Source organism: Fimicolochytrium jonesii (genome assembly GCF_025526975.1).
Source record: "Fimicolochytrium jonesii strain JEL569 chromosome Unknown EV422scaffold_8, whole genome shotgun sequence".
Taxonomy (NCBI): Eukaryota; Fungi; Chytridiomycota; class Chytridiomycetes; order Spizellomycetales; family Powellomycetaceae; genus Fimicolochytrium; species Fimicolochytrium jonesii.
The window spans coordinates 592,829-619,487 of record NW_026515675.1 but is presented as its reverse complement, the minus strand read 5'-3'; the positions used below and the strand labels follow the sequence as shown (position 1 = coordinate 619,487).

The 26,659-nt window shown below is 53.4% G+C and overlaps 3 protein-coding genes across 3 annotated transcripts; 1 reads left to right on the top strand and 2 right to left on the bottom strand.

Annotated features, from left to right (window-relative positions):
* The first annotated feature begins 17 nt into the window (after nt 1-17).
* EV422DRAFT_418402 (uncharacterized protein) lies at nt 18-1,262 on the top strand. The gene is made up of 2 exons (XM_053067082.1): nt 18-953; nt 1,067-1,262. Exons 1-2 carry the CDS (start codon nt 435-437, stop codon nt 1,178-1,180), a joined length of 633 nt encoding a protein of 210 aa, XP_052926544.1. The 5' UTR covers nt 18-434; the 3' UTR covers nt 1,181-1,262.
* Nucleotides 1,263-1,924: 662 nt separating this feature from the next.
* Nucleotides 1,925-4,851, bottom strand: EV422DRAFT_418738 (uncharacterized protein). Its single transcript, XM_053067085.1, has 4 exons — nt 4,584-4,851; nt 4,353-4,517; nt 2,752-4,291; nt 1,925-2,686 (listed from the first exon to the last, which is right to left on the bottom strand). The coding sequence occupies exons 1-4, from the start codon at nt 4,683-4,685 to the stop codon at nt 2,055-2,057; spliced, it is 2,439 nt and encodes an 812-aa protein (XP_052926543.1). The 5' UTR covers nt 4,686-4,851; the 3' UTR covers nt 1,925-2,054.
* Nucleotides 4,852-9,509: 4,658 nt separating this feature from the next.
* Nucleotides 9,510-12,037, bottom strand: EV422DRAFT_495088 (putative myosin IA; the record flags this gene model as incomplete). Its single annotated transcript, XM_053067793.1, has 4 exons — nt 9,510-11,332; nt 11,396-11,654; nt 11,729-11,791; nt 11,861-12,037. Coding segments are annotated over 4 exons (2,322 nt in total), but the record flags the coding sequence as incomplete, so codon positions are not given.
* Between the last annotated feature and the right edge of the window lie 14,622 nt (nt 12,038-26,659).

Below are 26,659 nucleotides of genomic sequence, written 5' to 3'. Positions count from 1 at the left end.
AGCATGGGGCAACTTTCTCCTCGGCACTTGATATCAGGTAGGACTGGATAGGAGGCCCTGCCATGTCCTCGTTGGAAGCGTCGAGTGGATATACAGTAGAGTTACTGCTTGGACATGTATTAGTTGAACGACAGGAATTAAGGCTGAGCCGAGTTTTGAACGACTTCTGCTCCTTCGGACATCGATCGCACCGCGTTCGTCCGGGACTGACAATTGACTGGCAATCCCACGCCGAAGTTTTATCGAAGCAGGGCAACGCTCAACGCAGGATAGGACAAGCCGGTCCAGGCCTGGGTTTGAGGACAGCCTTGTTTAGCTCACACCTCGACTCTCGAGTCGTCCCCATTCCGTCTGTGAAAGAGTCGTTGATGTCGTAACTCTGACGCGTGTGGACTCCCGTGGGCTCGCGAAATACAACGTCGAGGCATAGCGAAATGGCTCAATCGGAACGAAGAGGACGGAGCAAGGAGAGCGACAGAGAGACCGAAGGATCAAGGAGTCTGCGGGGCGAAAGCAGGGGCTCTGAAGACATACAACGGCGACGGCGAAGCAGTGATAAGGAGGAGGATACTCGTCGCAGCTCAGGTCGAGATGAATACGCTTCACGACGGAAGTCATATCGGCGCTCATCTAGGTCGCCACAACGCTCCCGTCACCGCGGCGAGCCGCGGAACTATTCACGGTCCTCATCATCCTCGGGACGCAGGTCTCGTTCTATCTCATCGCCTCGGAGGTCTTCGCAGCCGTCTGCAGCTGTTCTAGCTGCGTTTGCTGCCGCCGCTCAACAGGCCAGTGCGCCACCGCGCTTTGCAGGAACAGTGGTCCAGGGGTCAGCAACGCCGAGTACAATGACTACGTCTTACCACTCGCCATCCAACGTTGCTGAAAAGAAGAAGTTATTGTGGGGAAGTAAAGCCGCAGTTCCACTACCAGCGGCAACAGAGACTCAAGAGGTAAGTCTTACCTCTCAGAACATCACAATCGGAAGTTTCGATTATATGATCGTCATACACCGAACTTCTCCTTGCTTCCTCGCTTTTTCCGACTCGCACTTTCTCTTTCCTAGTCCGCTGCCTTGACCGCAAATAAATGGGAGGCCACGACGTTCAATGATGATGAAACCGGCCAGAGAAAGAACAAATTCTTGAAGTTAATGGGGATGGGTAAAAATCCCAAGTGAAGTAGAGCTGCGCATTTCCTAGATGGAGTCCGTTGGCGGGCGAAGAGCGGACCGCCAATAAGTGTTACGGATGGGAAAGCATCGGCGCTGTTTCGCGGAAACATGTACATATAGAATCAGGGGGATGGGTGACTACAGTACGTATGGGTGGCCGCGGACACGCTCTAAGGTGTTCTCACATCTATGACTGCTATGTACATCGAGATCGCCTTATATTTACATCTGAATGAGTATCTCCCGTGCAGCTTTTCGGTGGTGGACTTGGCTCTTTGGGAGGCCTTTGTGAAGAAAGCATGCGTTCTCGGAAGGCTGAAAAGAAGTAAGATCCAGCGAGTATCACCGTGTCTTCCTCGGACAACATGTCCGTGAACCACCGTCGCGTTTGATCGGCATTGCGACGACTTCGACGCGCTGTCGCTGAGCCGTAGGCGGCGAAGGCGTTCGTATCGGCAGGCAATCGAGCGAGATCCAGACGCGCCATCATTGCGAGCCATGGTCCCGTTTCGGTGACGAGTGTGCGAGTTCGCCATGTCGCGGACGAATGGCTCAGTGCTCTCTGCAGTATCGCATGGATTGGTCTGAGATTGAGATTTCCACGTTAGCTTGTGCGACATCCATTCAACCAGGTGGTCTCCGTTCAGAAGGCTGCTTCATGAAACATACCTTCTATACGCTAGTGATGGTTCATGAACGAGATAGGGGCTTTCGAACGCGGATAAGCTGCGCCTTTCATCAAGAGGTTTTGAGTGCGCGAAGAAATCTGCGTACGAGTCAATGCCTTCAGCATCCTGCCAGCTATTCCCAGATGGCCAGGACGTTATGATGGGACAGCTTCCAAAAAATGCATCAGCATCTGTATCTTGGGTTTGGCCAGTTACTTCAGGTTCTGCGTGCTGAAGTTGAGTTCAGCAAAACGCACGCAGTTTTGGCGTGTTCCCGGTGAAACGCCGCAAAGACCCACCAGTAAACCATTGAAGCTCTTGACCCTACTATTGGCGAGAATGTCGTAAAGCGCCAGTGCATCGGCCTCCTTGATATATGGCGTGAGTAACTCCAAAAGAGCCCCAGCAGGAAGGTGTGCTTTGGTAGGCATGCGGGATATTCCGTTCGTTTGAGGAAGAGGCAAACTCGCAAGTTGGCCCACGGTGTTCCGATGACATCCTCCTATGAAAGGAACCCCGAGAGAAATGACCTTGAAACCACGGAGAGTTTCTGAGGTGGATTCGGCGGAGGCTGCATCCGGCTTGCCTTCCTCGCCCGACAAGCTTCTCGTATATAGTGCCAAATGGGTCAAACACTTCCTCACGTCTCCGCGATATGCTTGGGCGATGAGCGCGAGAGGCTTCGTGTCAGTCAACCAGTATCCGCTTGCCAAGCATTTTAGGTGTAGATAGCACGCGACTTGTTTTGTGCTTGGCCATTGTATTTGGACCAGCCGAATCAGATTGACGAGCCCCGACAATATGCCATTGGGAATCATTTGATTACTTGGAGTCAATGGGTTCGCTGGGCATAAAGAAGAGTGAGATAAGGTCCAAGTTTCGGAATAGTACAGCAGTGGTTGTACTTACAGTTACAGGTGAATATGATAGGACATTTGCTTTTATGAAGCAATGTAAGCACACTCCCCCAAAAACCACGATCAGCTTCGCATAGAGCATCCACCTCGTCGAGGAGGACGAGCCTCTTTCTTAGTGTTCCTTTGGTCGATGGAGGCGAAGGAAGATCGCTGGCGGCGTCAATCGCTGGCGGAAGACCTCTCGAGGTGTCGCCAAGGCCTTCTACATCAATGTCCACGTCCTCGCTGGCACTTTCTAATGAAACGGGCTCTTCAGACTCGGTCTCCGCTCCCTCACAATTCTTTGGCGTGAAGAAGCTACGGAGATTACGCCCTGAATTCTCAACTGCGCCGGCCTGTTGGCGAGATTTCCGCTTCCGCGATTTGCCAGTTGCCCGTGCTTTAGTTCGGCCGGTACGTTTGGCGCCTGCCCCTTTGGCTGCTGCATCCTTTCCTTTCCGCTTGGAGGTAGGTGGTGGTGCATCACTGATTGCTGCGAACATGCGCTGGATGTTTATCCCCTCCGCCACCTTCCCAAGCTGTTCAATGTTCTGATTGTTAACGGCTTCTCCGACAGCGATGAGAATGTCTTTTCCATTCCGTCGCTGTCCCGCGTTGATCTCGATAATGTCGAAATCTTTTTCGCCCGCTATGGCGTAGACTAACGATGTTTTACCTACCCCGGGTGGGCCAATCAGCATCAAGTGCTCCGGTGAGGTTGGCTGTCCACCTCCATCGCTGTCTGAATCGTAGTACTCCTCATCAGAGGAAGCGAAGTCACGGCCTGTGGAATCCGAACGATGCCTCTTGATTGAACGCTGTTTGCTCTGTTCCCGCGAATCTCGATCACACCCCTTCGCTGTTTTCCACTCATCTAACCACATTGCCAGAGTGACTGTTGGGTCAGAGCCGGAGCCAGGATTCGGAAAAAAGGAGGTGGTCGAACCAGTATCAAGGAAGTCCGAAGAGGGTTGACTTTGCGGTTGCCAGCTCGGGATGCAGTCGTATAGAGACTTGCAAGGGGCACACTGTAATGTTGGTGAATCGTACAATTGCTGCAGGTACTCGAAGAGGGAAGACGGAGTCATCGGAAAAATGTCCAAAGTTGCGGATGTGTGTGCCTCCGTGTTCTCGATGACCTTGGGAGCTGGAAGCTTCCCTTCCGTCGGTATTAACCATTTCTTGACATTCACGAAGGTGGGCGGTGAGCAGCTTTTATCAAACGATACGCGTTTGAACGAAAATCCCTTTCGGAGCCGAATGCCTCCTTTAATGAACTCTTGAGTACCTGCACCGGTATGGCAGTTTTCATTAGGCCACGAGGGGTATAACGGATTTCGTTTCGATGGCTTCGGCTTCGGAGCATCGATTGGAAGGGCACTTCTCAAAGTGCTTTGGCTCGTAGGTCTTGGCTCATGCCCGATCTTCTCGTCCCCGCTGTCCACTCCATCCTTCTCATCCACTTTTCTTCGCGAGTCCGAAGAGGTATCCCGGTGCAGTTTACGACGCTTTGGACTTCTACCATTTTCGTCTGCACGGACTTTCGGAGTCTGCTGGAGTTTCCCGCATAGTTAGTCAAAGATGGCGCCGGCGACACTACTCAAAGTAGCTTACGGGGAGAGAGAGGGCCGTTTCCGAGGCAAGCAGTTTCACGACAGTAGCGACTACCGGCGGTCGATTGATGATCAAGGACGAAACGCCGGTTTCTGTTTGCTTGCCGGCGCCGGAGTTAAAGTCGCCCGAGATAACGTCGCGGACCATCTTCGCACCTTGCTTTAACTATGCATGAAGAAAACAATCAGCGCCGGCAAGGTCAAGAAGTGGGGACATCTTCTATTATACTACCTCATCGTATTGTGCAGCACCATGCAGGCTATAGTCGTCTATAGTATTCTGGGACGCAGCGGAGGCTTCAAATTCTTCCGGGTCGAAAAGATCCGAGTCCATTGTCACATGCACATTGACCTATCGTTCACTACAGTACGAAAGGCCTATAAAGCACAAACCTGCAAAGGGCAGGTGCTGATGCCCACTCAAGTAGATGTACTGTACAGTACATATATTCTCAGGAGTGCGTCGGCCTGGGAAATGTCTGGGAAAACACACAGAATCGTCCCGATGATTCGACGCGTCGTGCTTGTCCATCTCCTCGGACACACAACGACAGAGCGGGTTCTCCCCAAGATGCCCCGTATCTTTCATTAATGTTACAGTGAACATAAATTCATTATGATAATATAAAGTTTCGCTGGGTCAACCGGTCGTCAACGTCAGTATTGTCGTGCGCTGTGATCTGACGATGGCAGCATTGTTCGCAGCGATATCGCTTTTTGTGGTTTCAGCTCCAACCAGGAAGCATCGCCATAGTCCAAGATCCAGATACAAGGTGATATAAGCCTTGGGAGGCAGAAAGACTTCATACATGAACGCATCATGCCATTACATCGACAGCATGGTGTGGGAACCTCGCAAGTCCAGCCGCGATCCCGGGCCGGCGAATCTTTCTTTCGGTTGCGAGTTCCGGACATACTCCTTGATGAGCTCCGCGATTTCATGCGATTGAACGGTATTGAAGATATACTTCTGACCTGCGGAAGACGAAGAAAAGATATATGCGATAACCGTTCAGTAACGGAATCAAGCAACAACATCAGAGCAAAACTCACCGGTGGCGTTGTTGCCAATAATCAGTAATATGCTATTCAAGGACGGGCTATAGCTCACGATATCTTGATACGAGTAGGTGAAGAGAGGCGTCTGGAAGCAGATTGAGGTTAGATGATTCGGGAAAGCTCCTGCACTTCGATGGCGTTTACCTTTTGATGTTGGGCAAGAATGTGTATGTTGCCGACTCCAACGGCAAGCCAGCATGCACTTGGCATACTCTTGTTTGTATTTTGCTACAAAAACGGCGAATGCGGTCAGTCCCAGGCAGCATCAGACTTGTCCCAGAACTACACTCACCTCCACGTTGAAAATTGTGCACCCATAAAGTGGCCACGCCCGAAGGATTTGAGAAATCTCCGCCTGTGCTTGCGCCGAGGTTGTTCCCAAGTACTCCATATGCTTTTCGGCAACCTTTTTCCCTGTGCCCGGAGTGTTCAACCGCTTGGGGATATACGCACTGCAGAGGTTGTCGTAATTGACCGGTCGATCGTAAGAAACGTCGCCATGCTGCACTTGCGCCCACAGAGCAACAAGAACCACAATATCGTCCTCGCTGACTGGGAACAGATCTCGCCCGATGTCGGTGAGGGCCTGTGCCCGTACAAGCTTGTTTTCCGCTGCGCTGGTGCTGTCTTGCTTCGGATGTAAAAAGAGCCTCCTCTTGAGAACAAAGCTCACTCTGTCCATCGTCCTCTCCTGCTTTGTGTACTTTTCCCACCGCGACAACGAATCTGTGATTTTGTCTTCTGGTGCGATCGCTCGCTCAAACACCCCGAAACGTTCGTAAATGGCAAAGCCGGTAAGCGAGGGCAGCTTGAGCTTCTCCAACAATGCGTGATATATCGCATCGCCCGTATCGGATGGTTCAACGGGCACTGCGATGGTCTGCCCATCCAATAGATGGAAGCGAATTCGGAGAGGGACAAGTTTTGCGGTCTGCATAATTTCGTCAGTCGAAGGGGGGAACTTGCGGGGAGCCGCGGGTATCGTTTTATGTAACGTCCGCAAGCAATGCCGGGCGTGCTGAGCTTCTTGCGTCCGTGCTTTCCGAGTCCTTGGGTCAACCGCGCTATATAGACGCAGATGGGCCTTCGCATACTCCAATATCCACCCAGTTGGTGCCAAAGCGCCTGCAACCACAGTCAGGACTCGCCACATGTTCAGGACAGACAAGCTGTCAGGTTCAGGGTGATTGGTCGTTTGCTTGATCAACTGCAGATATAGTTCATTGATCAGGTATGGCGAGTCCAGACACTTGTCGATGACCCCTTGCAAAGCCTGGATGGGCCACTCGGACAGTTCCGGAGGAGGTGCACCTTGCAGCCCCGCGAACTCTGACAGAACAAGAGAGGTCTCGGCCGCCCAGGTAGGGAAATCAGGATCCGCCAGGGCCATGAGCGATGAGACCAGGACTTTCGATGAGAATGAAAAGTCTGCAAGACCGTAGTCGTCTGCATACGCTTCCTCTCCCGCGACTCCAATGCCTTTCACAGACTCATCGGAGCTTGGGGAATCTTTGTTCATTTCGCTACGGGTACTCTTCATACTAGAAGAACTCAAACGCCTCTGCATTGAAGGGCTTTCCGCAGCCACTGCCTGCACCTGCGGCTTTCCTTTCGTCGTCGTGGTGAAAAGTCTTCGAATGCCCCCTTGCTTCTTCTTAACCCCGCCTTCAGGACCTGGGCGCCTCATGATGTTGTGCTCCAAGAGGGCCAATCGGCATTTGTCGACGTCGCGGTGCAGCTTCTTGATGTCGACATCCTGCACTTGCTCCTTGACCTTCTTCGTGTATTCAGTCGTTGGACAGTATTCGCGAATGAGCATGACAATCTCTTCGGCTTGCGAGGTAAAAAACTGATAAACCTCCGTCGCTTCGAAAGCCGCGTCCTCATTCGGCGTCACGGCCATCAACGTGAGCAAGCCATTCTCATGCTCGTAACTCTTCAGATCCTTGTAAGGGAAGCTTGAGAGAGTCTCGTGCGTTCGTGACTGCAAGTAGTCAATACCAGTGCTGTGTACGGCGATCGCGATTTCTTCACTGAAGGCCCACATCCCTTTGTGCTTGACAGAGAATAAGCCCGCGCCGTAGTGTTTCAGGGAGCGAACAGTCTGCAGATATTGAGACTTCGCACTGTCCGGACTGGTTCCATGCAGTTTCAGATAGTGCTTAACGATTCCAGATACCCAGGCCTCGCGCGGCTGGTTGGGAATAAGCCTAGCCACGATCCACGAGTTCAGCTCGTTGACCAGACGCGTTTCAGCCGCGCGTGGATCGCAATCGCCAAGAAGTATTTGCGCCCTTAAAGCGGCCAGGTGCATGGCGACTAGTTCGGTCATCGGGTACATATCCTTGATGACACCATCAACGGCTTGAGCGTACAGAAGGTTGTATTCCACGCCGTCAACAATTTCCTCAGTCACGTCACGGAAAACCCGCTTTTTCAAGACCAGGCTGGCGTCCAGATTGGTAGCTACGCCTAACGCCGGGCTTTCGCCCTTTTTGCCCTTTTTGAGAGTGGCAGATTGATCTTTCTTCTTGGGGTCCTTGTCCTTTTCCCATGCTGCTAAGGTATCAGAGACGTAATCGGAGGCCTTGATGGCGCGTTCGCTGCGAGGGTTGATTTCGTACAATGACCACCCTGATGGATCCTTCAAATCGATCTTCTTCGCTATCTCCTTCACAATGTCTCCGGCAATTGTAGTAAGCCCGACGGGAATATCCATCTCCCGGCCGTCCAGAAGACTGAAGCGACACGGCAGTACTCCCCCAGACTTAAGAGTAGTGATTTCGAGCAAGGATGGGGCATTTTTGCGTGACCCGTTCAACAGTGTGCGTCTCAAAGCTTGCTCGGCTGCAACGTTCAGCTTCTTGATGGGACTGGACTCTTGCAGGCTTGCGGCGGTGCGCTTCAGGAATGCCAACAAAAACTTCGCCAAGATCTTGGACGGCGGGAACGTGGCGGCAGCCAAGGTCAAGATCTGCCATGTATTTAGTTGTAGTTGGTCCCACTGCTTCGGCACTCCTCCCTCTTTCGGTTCGGTGACTTGCTTCACCAGCTGAACGAAAATCTCATCACGGAGCTCTGGCGTATGTATACCAATGTGCAGATACGCCTGGATAGCCTCTTCAGACCGTTTGCCACCAACTTCAGAGGCTCGCAAAAGAGTCTTGAAGGCTTCGACGGCCGCTTCGTCCAGAGCTTCGTTCTTATGAGGTATCTTCGTTATGCTTCCCGCAATCGGCACCTTGCTGTATGATAGCATCTCCTGCATAGGTACAAACGCCTTCTTCTTCGCTATCGTGGCGAACCCGCCCGACTTCAAGTGCTGCTCGAAGTGCTTCAAGGCGTAGGTTTCCATTGTGACGTCCTTCGAGTTGATGTCGAATTTGTCAAGACTATCTTGCGATCTCTCCACTTCCTTCATGATCGGGTTATGCTTCATCAGTTTTCCAGTGGCGATATCTTCGGTATCGTTTCTATCCTCTAAGCTTCTCGAGCTGGCATGTGATAACAACACGCTAGCTCCTGATGTGGTTGTTACCATCGGAGCAGGCAGCGACGCATCGCTGTCCACTTTCTGTTGCATCGCTGGTAGTGGCACGCTGGGGGATTTTTCGATAACCGCCGCTCCAGAGGACGGCTGTTCTGGTTTGGAGATGGCTGCTTTGGCATTCGCGATTGGCTCATCAAACATAGCATCGATCTCAGCCGTAATGGCGGCCGCCATTTCTGCAAGCAGATCGGCTCCCCTGAATGTGCCCGAAGTCTTGCCCGTATCGAAATCGCCCAAGAATGCGAACAGATTGTCAATATCGCGCCCTTGCTTCTTGACGACAGCAGACGCAGGGACGGCAGACGCAGGGGAGACGCCTTCCTCTGTTTGTTGAGATGCTTTTCCTTGGGTGGCAATCTTCGCTTTTGGAGCGGCTTTGGGTTCCGTGACTTCCTTCTCCTTCTTGGGAAGTGGTAGCTGCTGAGTAGCACCAGTAGGAATGCTTGTGCGCGCCTCTGCGGATGTAAGCTCCTCCCCTTGTACAGGGGCTTGCTCAGTTGTCTGCCGAGCTTTCGCTGCAGCACGCTCTTCAGCTTTCTTCTCCGCGAGCACCTTTTTGTAATAATCGCGCGCAAACCAACCACGGGCGGTAGCCTGGATTTTGACGATGGATCTGGTCGTCCTCTTGTACCTACGTCGGTATACGAATCCAAGGACGAAAGTTTCGAGGAAGCGGGCGGACTTTTGCATTCGCAGATATTTCTGGCGATACAAGTTTCCGAGCAGCACTTTTTGGATCAGAACGACCTTTGCCTTGAGGACCTCCTTCGCCCGGTCCTGCAGTGCAGCAAAAGCATCCTGCTTGATAAAGAATTTCGTTTTTCCCGCTTGCCAGGAACCTGCAGGCAGATCTGCCTTTTGCGCAATTGCGGGACTGATCTTCTTCGGATCGTCCTTCATGTATGTCAATCCTTCCGGAATGAGGCATTTGAAATCGCGAACGAACCCATCATAGGGCAATCGCATAGCGTATCCCGCTTTTCGAATCCGGATGGTGTCCAGCATTCCAGAGTATCGTAGTTGCGACAGAACCATCTCGACGCTAAAGAGGAAAGCCTCCTTCTCCTGGTTCGGTTTGATACATCGCACGTAATGCGGTGTGGTTGCGCCCAGGGTCGTAACCAACGAAGTGAGCTGTGTCTTGAAAGCGGTACTGGCAGTAGTCTTCCCACCCCGAGGTCCTTTACCCGCCTGCTCTTCCTTCTCCTCTTTCGGGAAGATTTTGGAAATGTACGGAACTTTCGAGGACCGCATGATATCCAGCAACTCCTCCTGAATCTGATCCCTATTCTTGTCCAAGAATGACGAGACGGTGTAGTTTACGTCGCCCGCGTAGTGTCTAACCCCGAAAACGCCCTTTTGGGTTCGAGCCTTGATGTAGAAAGGTTGTTTCGCATGGGCGTTGTCTAACTTAGCTAGCCATGAGTCGTCGGTTCCTTTCGGGAACTTTGTCTCCTCATCGAGTAACGAGAGAATGCCAGCTGGTTTCGCCTCGATAAGGTCCAGGCATTGCTGGTTGTCTTTGAAATCGATTTTGTCCCATTTGATGCCCTCCTTGTCGTACTCTTCTTGCTCTAATTTGAAGATGAACTGGTTGAAGAACGACTGAAGCTTCTCGTTTGTGTAATTGATGCAGAACTGTTCAAAGCTATTGATTTTGAAGACTTCGAATCCGAAGATATCCAATACTCCGACAAAGTTGGCCGGCTTCTCCTTGGATGTCAAGGATTTGTTGATAAACTCCACCAGCCTTTGAAACAAATTGTCATAGATCCCTTTCGCAAAGGAGTCCCGGGTGTCTTTCGCCTGCTGAAGCTTGTACGGAACCAGCGATGTTTCCCCGCGAATGACCAGTTTCCTGAACAGCAGGCATTGGGTCAGCTGTTTCGCGTCGATCTGCAACAATTCAGCCACTTTGTCCACGGCCACCGCTTCCGCGACTGAGACGGTCTCAGTGCTCCCATCCTCCGAAAAATCAATGTTCCCGATGGCCAAAATGGCAGATAATGCTCGGAAAAGGGACTCCTGATCGGCGGGTGTCATCTTCAGAACCGTCAAAGCGAGCTTGAGATCTGAGAAGTTTTTCGAGTCATCAACGTAAGGGATGTCGACGCAGCCGCTTTGATTCAGAAAGTAATAACTCTCTGCGCTGTCCAGCTGGTACTTTTCCCGCTCCTCATCGTTCACTCCAGCGACAAGCTCGTAGAAGATATGGTAGTTTCGCTCATCCGGAGCCTGTTTTGCTATTCTAGACTTCTCCAATAGGTAGTTGATGATGGACGCCCCAACGATCTGTGAATTCCGATTGAAGTTCACTTGTATGAACTTTCCAAACCGGGAGGAGTTGTTATTCCGCACGGTTTTTGCATTTCCTGTGCATTCGCGGAAGTCAGCGACCGACGACTAAGCGTGCCCAAGGACCCTCAACAACGCACCGAAACTTTCTAGAACGGTGTTCGCTTCCAAGATCTGCTGCTCCACCCAAGACTCCTGATTCTCTTTCGATGTTACAGTCGTCAGGTACTGTAGAATGACTTTCGTACTCTCTGATTTTCCTGCCCCCGACTCTCCGCTGATAATGACGGATTGATTCACTTTTCTGTTCCGGACATTCGAGTAAGCAGCCTCTGCGATAGCAAAGATATGTGGCGGATTCTCGTTGTGCCGCTTTCCCATATAGTGTTTGAGGGTGGGCTGTGAATAATGATTCTCATTTCATTAGGGAAAGGATGCATCGGGGGAAGACAGCAAGGCATGAAAGTACTGACCATATTGTATATATCCATCTTTTCGAAAGGATTCATGGCTACCAGAATGGAGCCTGTATAGGTCTGCGAACCCACCTCGTTTAGGAGGCGACCACTTCGCCAGCTCAAACGTCAATGGGAAAGGGTACATACATATATAAGCCTGAGCTCATATCGTTTCTGCAGGTTTTCCATGATGGCCTCTTCCGATAACTCCGACAGAGTCGTCATGTCCTCTACGGTCCCCGCTACATTGCATAGAAACAGACAGACATGAGCCTTCCACGCAAAGTCCGGCACACATAACTGGCAGTTCACAGACGTACCCATTATGGATAACAAGCTTCTCCCCTGGGGTATTTATGGGAAAACTGGAGTCAACAGAGCTCAAGCGACCTCCCGATATCAAAGTGTGGAACCCTGAAACTAGCAATAGCAGTCCGATTACAGTTTGCTTTACGAGACGCTCTTGCGCCATTGACCCACTCCCGCAACCCATGGTCGAGGCCGTGTGTCAGCGGACAGAACATCTTTTTCGGTTAAGCTTATTCTTGGTGGATGGTCGTCGGGGGCTACGGGTGTGGGGAAGATGCGTCAGAGGAGGCGAAGTCCGAAACCGAAAAAAGAGACTTGGACGCGACGCTGCAAATGTGGTGACACACACGGTGCTGCACACGGTGGATCGAGATTCGAGACGCCCAAGAACGCGGAGCAGGACGAGGAGGCTAGCAAAAGATCCCATCTGTTCAGTGGGCTCAGGCTAGGCGGCCAGGTGGAAAGAAGAGGAAGGAAGGAAAAGGCGGACGGTTTAATTACTCATCGTAGCGTATTTACATCCTCATTCTTTACTCTGATCCATGTCCGCGACGTCCGTGTCCCCCCACGTGACCGCATATTCCGTCTGATTCCTTCTTACCTTCCTACCACATCTGTGTTGTGGAACTCGTTACTTTTTATTCCCCTTCACACACACCACTCGTTTTATAAGACATTTGATCGGACGGTCTGCACACAACCACACCAGCTATTCTATCCCGAGAAGGAAAAGGGGGTACGGTACTATAAAGGGAAGCTGTGGCTGAAACAGGTTGTCTTACAACACTCCCTCTCAGACTGCAGATCGAATTTCAGTTGCCGTCGCAGTCGCAGTCGCCGTCGCCGTTGCCGTTTGCAGTAGCTCTGCATTCTGATCTCATGGAACGTTCCGCTCTCAACTTCCGCGATCGTTTGAGTCCAGCGAGGAATAGTCGCCGGGCTCGCGGTTCACTCTTCAAGTCACCTTCAAGTCACGATCGCTTGAGTCGCCAACTCGCGATTCGTTCTTTCGACTTCCCTATCGCTTGAGGTGTAGCCTGGATATGGGCACTCGCATTCGTTCTTTCGACTTCCCTATCGCTTGAGGTGTAGCCTGGATATGGGCACTCGCAATACGCTATCATATCGCTTTTCAAGTCATCTTCAAGATGAAGATTCCCCAGTCTGTCCGCAATCGCTTGGGGCAGCCCGGAATAGGGGCAGTCTCGCGGTAAGCATCCAATATGTTGCTCTAGCAATACGTTGGTCTAGCGGCACTACGCTACCGGTGATGAAGCCACAACCATGATGGATCTGCTTTCTGAAGAAGACTTCCATTACTTCACGCCGCCCACACACCTCCATCTCTGCTGAGATCCGATGATTATGGGTGAAAAAATGCGTGCAATGCATCAATCTCCCTATAAGCGCATATTGATTCCCACATTTACATAGCTTAGCTTTTTGCGAATCACTGTGGTTGGACTGCGTACGTAGGGAGGGTTAGTATATAGCGCAGTGTAGCGCTTGCCAACTTGACATACTGTACTTTGCTGCCATAGCCGTCACTCGCCGTCACTCGCCCAGCTAGCTGCCCTGGAAGCCAGCCTGGAAGCTACCCCACATCCTTTCTGCTCTGGACGAGGAACGTAGTCCTCTAGAGTGTATGGACGAGGAGGAGGTTGCTGTTATTTATTCACTCGAGAAGAAAAATAGAGAAGCTTACTAAGCAACCTCCGAACGGAGTCCATTACACGCGTGTAAAAAACGTGGGGATCCCCACTCTACTCCTTCAACCCCCTTCCTTCCCGGCAATCCATCACGGCAATCACCTGCAACACCTCATCTCGATGTTATGGACGACGCGCCCATACCATAAGCTTACCTACTGACAGCCGCCAATGTCAACCGCCAAATGTCAAACGCCAATGTCAATGTCAATGTCAGTGTCAATGTCAGTGTCAATGTCAATGTCAATGCCACTCCCCCTCTCTCCTCTCATTTCGCCAATCCTCTTGCAATATCGCCACTCCTCCTCTCTCCTCTCATTTCGCCAATCCCCCCTCGGCTTCTCCACACCCCCCACTGCTTCCCCATAGCCAGCAGCTGTAGCAATGCTCTCTACGCTCGCCACGCACGCTCTAGGAGCATAGCTGGCGCCCCCCAGTCCCCTCTTGTTGTTGTTGTTCTCTGATCTGCTGGGTTGCCTATCTATAAATAGCTGGCCTCTCTTTGTCTATTCCCTTCCTCCCCAGCAGATCAACACCAGTTCTTCTCATCTCCTGTTCTAGTCCTTGTTTCTTGTTTCGCCAATACAATCTCTTGTCGCCCATCACACTCGCCCTGTCTTCTCTACTTCGCTTCCGCCCCGTCGTCGAGATCATAACAGTTTGATCTGCTCCAACACTGCGAAGTTCAGAACCTGTCCAGCCCTGCATCCGACAAACCTTTTTCGCCATGTCCCAACCCGAATCCGTACCTTTCACCGCCAAGCAATGGAACGATATGTGCCAAGCCATCACCGCCTTGCAAAGCCAAAACGCCAACTTGCAGGCCAACCTAGCGCAAGCCCAAGCCGCCGCACAAGCTGCCCAGAGCATCGCCGCCCAGGTTCAAGCCGATACGTACACCCGTCCCCAAGTCGCCAACCCTGCTCTGGAGCCAAGAATCAGCTTGCCCGAGAAGTTTGATGGTACCCGCAGCAAATTCCGTGGGTGGTTGAACAACATCCGGTTGATGTTTGCTCTCCAGCCCGACCGCTACCCCAGCGACATCATCAAGATCCAAACTATTGGCACCTACCTCACCGGCACTGCGCAAGCCTGGATGGCGCCCCTTGTTATGGACGACGCGTCCATACCATGCGCTTACCTCATGACAGCATCCCAACAGTCAGTCAATGTCAATTCCCTGTCAAAACCTGACATCTGCCAAACCTCGCAGCCGCACGCAGCCGCGCTACCCCACACCTGCCACTGCCTTCATTTCTCCACGCAGCCGCACGTAGCCACACCTCCCAACACTCGGCGCTTACAAACCCTTCTCCATACTTCCCCACGTACCCGCCCACAGCCTCAGCGTAGCCACCCCATCCCCAGTCTTCTGTTTCTATGCTTCCCCACCCTTGGGGCTTCTCTTGGCTTCCCTCTCATTCCGTACCCTTCTGCTTCCCCACGCTTCCCCAGCCTTCCCAGAAAAACATAAATAGCCGCCTCCCCTGAGCTCCCCACTTCCTGATCCCCCAGCAGATCAACACCAGTTCTTCCTAGTCTTGTTCTAGTTCTTGTTTCGGTCTGAATACCATTACCTGTCAACAACCTGCACCACAAGTCGCCTCTATTTCCATCGGCTCTGCCCATTCATAACAGTTTGATCTGCTCAACAACCCCCAGCCGCTGTACCTCCACGCCAAATCACCATGTCCGACGCCCTTCCCCTCACGGCCGAAGCCTGGCAAGCCATGTGCAATGCGATTGACGAACTTCGAGCGCAGAATACCACCCTACAAGCCGAACTAGCGCAAACCCAGACCACTGCCCCTGCCACCCACGCCGCCGAACCCAAAATCAGTCTCCCAGACAAATTTGATGGCACCCGAAGCAAGTTCCGTGGGTTCCTCAACCAGATCCGGCTCATGTTCGCCCTCCAACCCAAGCGCTACCCCAACGATCAGACCAAGATACTGTTATGGACGACGCGTCCATACCATGCGCTTACCTCATGACAGCATCCCAACAGTCAGTCAATGTCAATTCCCTGTCAAAACCTGACATCTGCCAAACCTCGCAGCCGCACGCAGCCGCGCTACCCCACACCTGCCACTGCCTTCATTTCTCCACGCAGCCGCACGTAGCCACACCTCCCAACACTCGGCGCTTACAAACCCTTCTCCATACTTCCTCACGTACCCGCCCACAGCCTCAGCGTAGCCACCCCATCCCCAGTCTTCTGTTTCTATGCTTCCCCACCCTTGGCGCTTCTCTTGGCTTCCCTCTCATTCCGTACCCTTCTGCTTCCCCACGCTTCCCCAGCCTTCCCAGAAAAACATAAATAGCCGCCTCCCCTGAGCTCCCCACGTCCTGATCCCCCAGCAGATCAACACCAGTTCTTCCTAGTCTTGTTCTAGTTCTTGTTTTCGGTCTGAATACCATTACCTGTCAACAACCTGCACCACAAGTCGCCTCTATTTCCATCGGCTCCGCCATTCATAACAGTTTGATCTGCTCAACAACCCCCAGCCGCTGTACCTCCACGCCAAATCACCATGTCCGACGCCCTTCCCCTCACGGCCAAAGCCTGGCAAGCCATGTGCAATGCGATTGACGAACTTCGAGCGCAGAATACCACCCTACAAGCCGAACTAGCGCAAACCCAGACCACTGCCCCTGCCACCCACGCCCCCGAACCCAAAATCAGTCTCCCAGACAAATTTGATGGCACCCGAAGCAAGTTCCGTGGGTTCCTCAACCAGATCCGGCTCATGTTCGCCCTCCAACCCAGGCGCTACCCCAACGATCAGACCAAGATACGAACTATTGGCACCTACCTCACTGGCACCGCCCAGGCCTGGCTGGCGCCCCTTGTCGAACAAGACCATCATTCCCTTACGAACCTGGATGATTTCATCCAGCAAATGCAAGCAGTCTTTGGAGACAGCGACAGGATCCGCACGTCCGAAAACAAGCTCCAGAACCTTCGACAAACCCGTGCAGCAACAGAGTATGTAGCTGAATTCCGACAGCTGCAATGCGATGTGTCGTGGAATGACCAGGCATTGATTGCCACCTTCCGTCGCGGCCTCAAAGAAGACGTCAAGGACTTAATGCTCACGATGCCCCGTACCGCCTCAATCGACACCGTGATGGAACAGGCCATCCAATGTGACAACCGATTGTTTGAGCGCCGTCTAGAGCGAAGCAGGAACCGACAGCCATATGTGCCAGTTACCACTAGCCCCACCCTCATGAGCCCCGACAACCGCCCAGACGACCCTATGATCATTGACGCTGCTCGTCCGCGAGGACCCCTCACACCGCTAGAGCGCCAACACCGCATCACAAACAAACTTTGCCTCTACTGTGGTAAACCCGGCCACATAGCCAAACTCTGCCCGAACAAGATACGCACGGCGATTGTCGCGGTTAAGGAACCTCCACCCATCCAGGATTTTGCCCAAGTCCAGCTGCAGTAAAGGCCGAGCAGCTGGGCAACACCTGTCCTGGGCCTTCTCACCACGCAAGTACTGCCAAGGGAGAAGCCACAAAACCTTGCTCCGATCCTGGCATCTCCAGCAACACCCTTCTCCTGACCACCAACAATGTCAATCTCCTATCTGAGATACCCTCACCCATGCGGACTTTGGGCCCATCCTCACCATTCGAGTACCCTGTTACCCTGCAGATATCGGCCCAGCGAGCTCCAGTTCAGCTTTCAGCACTACTCGACACCGGTGCGATGTCGTGCTTCATCGACGAAAGTTATGCCCGCAAGCACCGCATCCCACTTGTCAAGAAGGAGGGCCCCATTGCGCTTGAACTGGTTGACGGATGTCCCAGCCATGCGGGCTCCATTACCCATCACACCCAACCTTTGGGCATGTGGGTCAACGACCATTTTGAGGAGGTGGTATTCCATGTGACATGTTCCCCGCATGCGCCAATCATCCTGGGGCTTCCCTGGTTTGAGCTCCATGATGTGGAGCTACATTGGAAGACTCGCACCCTTTGCGTCCGCTGCCATTGCGGTTTTGGACAATACGCCTCCTGGGATGCCCTGCCAACAGAACCTAGCCCGAAGCCCTCAAGAACCCCTGAACCTCTGATCCGTATCCATCAAGACGAGATTTCAGTCTCCCTGGCCCAGACACCCAACACACTGGACCCAGCACCCACACCGATCCACGTATCGTTTATCAGCGCCCCAGCTTTCCGTGTGGCGGCAAGGCATGACCAGGCATTCATTGCCTACGCCAATCCAACCAAGTCAGATTCCCAAGCCCTGGCGACCACTCCTCCAAAAGATCCGAAGGCCATCATTCCTGAAGAATACCAAGATTTTGCGGACGTCTTCGCCAAGAAGAACGCGGATACCCTCCCAGAGCACCGACCCTACGACTGTCCCATCGACTTAGAAGAGGGCAAACAGCCACCGTTCGGCCCGATCTATAGTCTCAGCGAGCCTGAAATGCAGGCACTCTGTGACTACCTTGAAGAGAACCTAGCTAAGGGGTTCATCAAGCACTCCAAGTCTCCCGCCGGTGCCCCAGTCCTCTTTGTCAAGAAAAAGGACGGTTCCCTCCGTCTGTGCGTCGACTATCGTGGACTCAACAATATCACCATCAAGAATCGCTATCCCTTGCCCTTGATTAACAGCATCATGGATCGTCTTCGAGGGGCACGCCGGCTCACCAAGATTGACCTCCGGGGAGCCTACAACCTTCTTCGGATCCGGCCAGGGGATGAATGGAAGACAGCGTTCCGATGTCGCTACGGCCTATTCGAGTATAATGTCATGCCGTTTGGGCTCACCAATGCCCCTGGAGTATTCCAACACCTCATGAACGACATATTCCGTGACATTCTCGACGTTTTTGTTGTGGTCTACCTTGACGACATTCTGATCTTCTCAAAAAACCCAGAAGACCACCCCAACCACGTCCGAGAGGTGCTCTCACGACTCCGTCAGCACGGGCTGTATGCGAAACCGGAAAAATGCGAATTCAACCGTGACTCTGTTGAGTTCCTGGGGTTTATCATCTCCCAGCAAGGCATTTCCATGGACCCAAAGAAGACGGCTGCCATTACCGAATGGGAACCCCCGACGAATGTCAAAGGCATCCAGCGCTTCCTTGGTTTTGCCAACTTCTACCGGCGATTCATCAAAGGGTACTCTGCGATTGTTGCACCCCTGACCACGCTCACTCGCAATGACTTGCCATTCAAATGGACCCACGCTGCACACCTAGCTTTTGAAACCCTCAAGAAAGCCTTCACCTCCGCACCTATCCTGACTCACCCCGACCCTGACAAGCCCTTCATTGTCGAATCCAATGCCTCCGACTTTGCCCTTGGCGCCGTCCTCCTTCAACCCGATGACACAGATCAACTCCACCCCGTGGCCTTTCACTCCCGCAAATTTACTCCTGAGGAAATCAACTATGAGATCTACGACAAGGAACTCCTGGCTATCCAAGACTCATTTGCTCAATGGCGACACCACCTCATTGGTGCCCGCCACAAGGTCATCGTTTACTGTGACCACAAGAACCTCCAGTACTTCATGACTACCCGTACCCTCAACCGCCGCCAAGCCCGCTGGTCAATCTTCTTTGCTGATTTCGACTTTGTCATCACATACCGCCCTGGTACCCAGCAACACCAAGCTGACGCCCTCTCTCGTCGCCCTGAATACGAGCTAAGGGAGGGGGAAGAAGCATTCCGCTCCCAGGAAACCACGATCCTCACCCCTGACCATCTCCGCCTGGCCGCCACTTATCTGACCCCACTGGACTCCTCGCTCCTTGACCAAATCAAAGCTGCCCTGGCATCCGATGTGTTTGCGCAAACCATCCAGCGACAGCTTAGGGCCCCCATTGCCCAGCAATCTCAAGAAGACCAAGAACGGATAAAGCGATTCTCCGAGGAAAATGGGGTTCTGCTGTACGACAACCTTGTCTACGTCCCCACCAACAAGCTCCGTGCTGAGATCTGCCGGGACATGCATGACACGCGTTTGGCAGGACACTACGGCATGTCAAAGACCCTGGAGCTCATCTCACGCAACTACTGGTGGCCTAGCCAGTGGCGTTTTGTCAAGTCCTACATCAGGTCCTGCGACGTATGTGCTCAAGCCAAGACCAGCAGACACAAGCCCTACGGTCTCCTCCAACCCCTGCAGGTTCCTGACCGCCCCTGGGGGTCAATTTCCATGGACTTCATCACGGATCTACCCGCCAGTGATGGGGTTGATTCTGTGCTCGTTGTCATCTGCCGGTTCACCAAGATGGCGCACTTTGTACCGTGCAGGAAAACTGCCACCGCTGAGTCAACTGCAGATCTGATCTGGCACCATGTCATCCGGCTCCATGGACTCCCCGACGATATTGTATCTGACCGTGGCCCACAGTTCAACTCCCACTTCTGGAAACGTCTCTTCGCTCTCCTGGGAACCAAGCTCCAGAACCTTCGACAAACCCGTGCAGCAACAGAGTATGTAGCTGAATTCCGACAGCTGCAATGCGATGTGTCGTGGAATGACCAGGCATTGATTGCCACCTTCCGTCGCGGCCTCAAAGAAGACGTCAAGGACTTAATGCTCACGATGCCCCGTACCGCCTCAATCGACACCGTGATGGAACAGGCCATCCAATGTGACAACCGATTGTTTGAGCGCCGTCTAGAGCGAAGCAGGAACCGACAGCCATATGTGCCAGTTACCACTAGCCCCACCCTCATGAGCCCCGACAACCGCCCAGACGACCCTATGATCATTGACGCTGCTCGTCCGCGAGGACCCCTCACACCGCTAGAGCGCCAACACCGCATCACAAACAAACTTTGCCTCTACTGTGGTAAACCCGGCCACATAGCCAAACTCTGCCCGAACAAGATACGCACGGCGATTGTCGCGGTTAAGGAACCTCCACCCATCCAGGATTTTGCCCAAGTCCAGCTGCAGTAAAGGCCGAGCAGCTGGGCAACACCTGTCCTGGGCCTTCTCACCACGCAAGTACTGCCAAGGGAGAAGCCACAAAACCTTGCTCCGATCCTGGCATCTCCAGCAACACCCTTCTCCTGACCACCAACAATGTCAATCTCCTATCTGAGATACCCTCACCCATGCGGACTTTGGGCCCATCCTCACCATTCGAGTACCCTGTTACCCTGCAGATATCGGCCCAGCGAGCTCCAGTTCAGCTTTCAGCACTACTCGACACCGGTGCGATGTCGTGCTTCATCGACGAAAGTTATGCCCGCAAGCACCGCATCCCACTTGTCAAGAAGGAGGGCCCCATTGCGCTTGAACTGGTTGACGGATGTCCCAGCCATGCGGGCTCCATTACCCATCACACCCAACCTTTGGGCATGTGGGTCAACGACCATTTTGAGGAGGTGGTATTCCATGTGACATGTTCCCCGCATGCGCCAATCATCCTGGGGCTTCCCTGGTTTGAGCTCCATGATGTGGAGCTACATTGGAAGACTCGCACCCTTTGCGTCCGCTGCCATTGCGGTTTTGGACAATACGCCTCCTGGGATGCCCTGCCAACAGAACCTAGCCCGAAGCCCTCAAGAACCCCTGAACCTCTGATCCGTATCCATCAAGACGAGATTTCAGTCTCCCTGGCCCAGACACCCAACACACTGGACCCAGCACCCACACCGATCCACGTATCGTTTATCAGCGCCCCAGCTTTCCGTGTGGCGGCAAGGCATGACCAGGCATTCATTGCCTACGCCAATCCAACCAAGTCAGATTCCCAAGCCCTGGCGACCACTCCTCCAAAAGATCCGAAGGCCATCATTCCTGAAGAATACCAAGATTTTGCGGACGTCTTCGCCAAGAAGAACGCGGATACCCTCCCAGAGCACCGACCCTACGACTGTCCCATCGACTTAGAAGAGGGCAAACAGCCACCGTTCGGCCCGATCTATAGTCTCAGCGAGCCTGAAATGCAGGCACTCTGTGACTACCTTGAAGAGAACCTAGCTAAGGGGTTCATCAAGCACTCCAAGTCTCCCGCCGGTGCCCCAGTCCTCTTTGTCAAGAAAAAGGACGGTTCCCTCCGTCTGTGCGTCGACTATCGTGGACTCAACAATATCACCATCAAGAATCGCTATCCCTTGCCCTTGATTAACAGCATCATGGATCGTCTTCGAGGGGCACGCCGGCTCACCAAGATTGACCTCCGGGGAGCCTACAACCTTCTTCGGATCCGGCCAGGGGATGAATGGAAGACAGCGTTCCGATGTCGCTACGGCCTATTCGAGTATAATGTCATGCCGTTTGGGCTCACCAATGCCCCTGGAGTATTCCAACACCTCATGAACGACATATTCCGTGACATTCTCGACGTTTTTGTTGTGGTCTACCTTGACGACATTCTGATCTTCTCAAAAAACCCAGAAGACCACCCCAACCACGTCCGAGAGGTGCTCTCACGACTCCGCCAGCACGGGCTGTATGCGAAACCGGAAAAATGCGAATTCAACCGTGACTCTGTTGAGTTCCTGGGGTTTATCATCTCCCAGCAAGGCATTTCCATGGACCCAAAGAAGACGGCTGCCATTACCGAATGGGAACCCCCGACGAATGTCAAAGGCATCCAGCGCTTCCTTGGTTTTGCCAACTTCTACCGGCGATTCATCAAAGGGTACTCTGCGATCGTTGCACCCCTGACCACGCTCACTCGCAAAGACTTGCCATTCAAATGGACCCACGCTGCACACCTAGCTTTTGAAACCCTCAAGAAAGCCTTCACCTCCGCACCTATCCTGACTCACCCCGACCCTGACAAGCCCTTCATTGTCGAATCCAATGCCTCCGACTTTGCCCTTGGCGCCGTCCTCCTTCAACCCGATGACACAGATCAACTCCACCCCGTGGCCTTTCACTCCCGCAAATTTACTCCTGAGGAAATCAACTATGAGATCTACGACAAGGAACTCCTGGCTATCCAAGACTCATTTGCTCAATGGCGACACCACCTCATTGGTGCCCGCCACAAGGTCATCGTTTACTGTGACCACAAGAACCTCCAGTACTTCATGACTACCCGTACCCTCAACCGCCGCCAATCCCGCTGGTCAATCTTCTTTGCTGATTTCGACTTTGTCATCACATACCGCCCTGGTACCCAGCAACACCAAGCTGACGCCCTCTCTCGTCGCTCTGAATACGAGCTAAGGGAGGGGGAAGAAGCATTCCGCTCCCAGGAAACCACGATCCTCACCCCTGACCATCTCCGCCTGGCCGCCACTTATCTGACCCCACTGGACTCCTCGCTCCTTGACCAAATCAAAGCTGCCCTGGCATCCGATGTGTTTGCGCAAACCATCCGGCGACAGCTTAGGGCCCCCATTGCCCAGCAATCTCAAGAAGACCAAGAACGGATAAAGCGATTCTCCGAGGAAAATGGGGTTCTGCTGTACGACAACCTTGTCTACGTCCCCACCAACAAGCTCCGTGCTGAGATCTGCCGGGACATGCATGACACGCGTTTGGCAGGACACTACGGCATGTCAAAGACCCTGGAGCTCATCTCACGCAACTACTGGTGGCCTAGCCAGTGGCGTTTTGTCAAGTCCTACATCAGGTCCTGCGACGTATGTGCTCAAGCCAAGACCAGCAGACACAAGCCCTACGGTCTCCTCCAACCCCTGCAGGTCCCTGACCGCCCCTGGGGGTCAATTTCCATGGACTTCATCACGGATCTACCCGCCAGTGATGGGGTTGATTCTGTGCTCGTTGTCATCTGCCGGTTCACCAAGATGGCGCACTTTGTACCGTGCAGGAAAACTGCCACCGCTGAGTCAACTGCAGATCTGATCTGGCACCATGTCATCCGGCTCCATGGACTCCCCGACGATATTGTATCTGACCGTGGCCCACAGTTCAACTCCCACTTCTGGAAACGTCTCTTCGCTCTCCTGGGAACCAAGGTCAACCTCTCATCGGCGTTCCATCCCCAGAGCGATGGACAAACCGAGCGGACCAATCAGATTCTTGAGCAATACCTTCGCTGCTTTTGCAACTATCAACAAGATAACTGGAAGGAACTCTTGTCTTCTGCTGAGTTCTCTTACAATAACACCATCCACTCCGCCACCCAGACAACCCCCTTCTACGCCAACTATGGGTTCCATCCTCGATTCAGTCTGGCTTCCGCCACCACTAACCGAATCCCTTAATCCTGCAGCCGAAGCTCGTGCCAACCATCTCAAGGAAATCCATGAACAGCTTGCCACTGAGCTCAAGGAGGCCCAAGGATGCATGAAGCGCTTTGCCGATGCTAAGAGGGCACCTGGCCCAGACATGAAACCCGGCGACAGTGTCTGGCTCTTACAGCGGAATCTCAAGACTCTCCGACCTTCCCAGAAACTTGATCACCGTAAGATTGGCCCCTTCACAATCACGGAGAAGATCAACTCGGTCACATATCGCCTCAAGCTTCCCCCATCCTACAAAATTCACAACGTCTTCCATGTCTCCCTTCTTGAACCACGTTTCACCATTCCGGAGCGAACTGAGCCAGAACCCACCCCACCAGAAGAAGTCGAAGGACAGGAGGAATGGATTGTGGAAGACATTCTTGACTCCCGTGTTCGACGCACGCACCTTCAGTACCTCATCAAGTGGCAGGGTTGGCCAAGCTCGGAGAACACATGGGAGCCAGTGGAACACCTTGCCCGATGTCAAGAGCTTGTTGCCCAGTTCCACCAAAAGTACCCCGACAAACCCCAACCAAAGCCTGCCAACATCAAAACAACATCCGGACGCCGTGGCTAAAGGAGGGGGTGATGTTATGGACGACGCGTCCATACCATGCGCTTACCTCATGACAGCATCCCAACAGTCAGTCAATGTCAGTTCCCTGTCAAAACCTGACATCTGCCAAACCTCGCAGCCGCACGCAGCCGCGCTACCCCACACCTGCCACTGCCTTCATTTCCCCACGCAGCCGCACGTAGCCACACCTCCCAACACTCGGCGCTTACAAACCCTTCTCCATACTTCCCCACGTACCCGCCCACAGCCTCAGCGTAGCCACCCCATCCCCAGTCTTCTGTTTCTATGCTTCCCCACCCTTGGCGCTTCTCTTGGCTTCCCTCTCATTCCGTACCCTTCTGCTTCCCCACGCTTCCCCAGCCTTCCCAGAAAAACATAAATAGCCGCCTCCCCTGAGCTCCCCACTTCCTGATCCCCCAGCAGATCAACACCAGTTCTTCCTAGTCTTGTTCTAGTTCTTGTTTCGGTCTGAATACCATTACCTGTCAACAACCTGCACCACAAGTCGCCTCTATTTCCATCGGCTCTGCCCATTCATAACACCCCTAGTCGAACGCCCAGATCACAGCCTTCAGGACTTCAATAGTTTTATCAGTCAGTTGCAATCGGTCTTCGGAGACAGCGACAGGGTCCGCACCTCTGAAAACAAGCTCCAGAACCTTCGCCAAACCCGTGCAGCAACCGAGTACGTCGCTGAGTTCCGCCAGCTACAATGCGATGTCTCCTGGAACGACCAGGCCCTGATTGCTACCTTCCGCCGTGGCCTCAAAGAAGACGTCAAAGACCTGATGCTCACAATGCCCCCTGCGGCCACCATTGATGTGGTGATGGAGCAGGCTATCCAGTGCGATAACCGGCTGTTTGAGCGCCGCCTGGAGCGAAACAGAAGCCGCCAGACCTTCCCGGTTCCCCACACCTCGTTTACTACTACCACCACTGGCGACCACAGCGAGCCTATGCAGATTGACGCCGCTCGTCTCCGCGGCCCTCTGAGCCCTCAGGAACGCCAACGCCGCATTTCCAACAACCTCTGCCTTTACTGCGGTGGCGCGGGGCACATTGCAAAAGTCTGCCCCGTCAAGAACAAGACCACCACCCGTGCCGCCAACGTCGACATCAAAGAACCCTCCACCAAACAGGGTTTTCCCAAAGTCCAGCCGCAGTAAAGCCCCAGCGACTGGACAACACACACCGCCCCGGGCCTCCTAACCTCGCAGCTCCTGCAACGGGAGAGGCCACCCCCCTGGTTCCGGACTCCGTTAGAGCCGACACAACCCTCCTAGCCGCTGCCCATGTCGATAACTCCGAAATTAACCCCCGCGCCATGCTTGCGCTGGGTCCCCTCGAACCCTTCAACTACCCCGTTACCATCATGGTATCATCCAGCCGCGCCCCGATACCTACCTCAGCCATGATCGACAACGGTGCCCTGTCCTGCTTCATCGACAGAGACTTTGCCCGCAAACACCGCATCGCTCTAGTCCCGCATCAGCGTCCACTGACGATCGAACTCGTTGACGGTCAACCCAGCTCTGCTGGGCCAATCACCCATCACACCCAACCAGTAGGCATGTGGGTCGACGACCACTTCGAAGAACTCGTCTTCCATGTCACCAAATCACCCCATGCTCCAATCCTCCTTGGTCTCCCCTGGCACTGCCTCCACGACATTAACCTTGACTTCAAGAACCTTTCGGTCGGTTTCCGTTGCGACTGTCAGTACCTTGAATTTGCGAATTGGGACAACTCTCCAGCACCCCCGAGCCCAGCACACGCCAGAACCCCCGAGCCCTTGATCCACATCCCCCAGGATGAAGTCCCCGTCGACGAAACATGGTCGATTCCAGTACCCAAGGTATCTCGCTCCAGCACCCCAGAACCGGCTCCCACGCCGCTCCGAGTCTCGTTCATCTCCGCCCCAGCCTTCCGGGTCGCAGCAAGGCATGACCAGGTCTTTGTCGCCTACGCCAACCCTGCGAAACCCGATCTCCCGCCCTTGCCTAGCCCCAGTAACCCCCCGACACCCGAGAAAGACATCAAAGACTTCCTGCCCCCCAAGTATCAAGACTTAGCCGACGTTTTCGAAAAGAGAAATGCTGACACTCTCCCCGAGCACTGGCCCTACGACTGTCCAATCGATCTGGAAGAAGG

Coding starts and splice junctions, on each gene's coding strand:
- EV422DRAFT_418738 (XM_053067085.1), bottom strand. CDS start 4,685: ATGGACTCGGATCTTTTCGACCCGGAAGAATTTGAAGCCTCCGCTGCG. Junction 4,292..4,352: donor AAACGGCCCTCTCTCTCCCC/GTAAGCTACTTT, acceptor GGGAAACTCCAG/CAGACTCCGAAAGTCCGTGC. Junction 2,687..2,751: donor TATCATATTCACCTGTAACT/GTAAGTACAACC, acceptor CTTTATGCCCAG/CGAACCCATTGACTCCAAGT.
- EV422DRAFT_418402 (XM_053067082.1), top strand. CDS start 435: ATGGCTCAATCGGAACGAAGAGGACGGAGCAAGGAGAGCGACAGAGAG. Junction 954..1,066: donor CGGCAACAGAGACTCAAGAG/GTAAGTCTTACC, acceptor TCTCTTTCCTAG/TCCGCTGCCTTGACCGCAAA.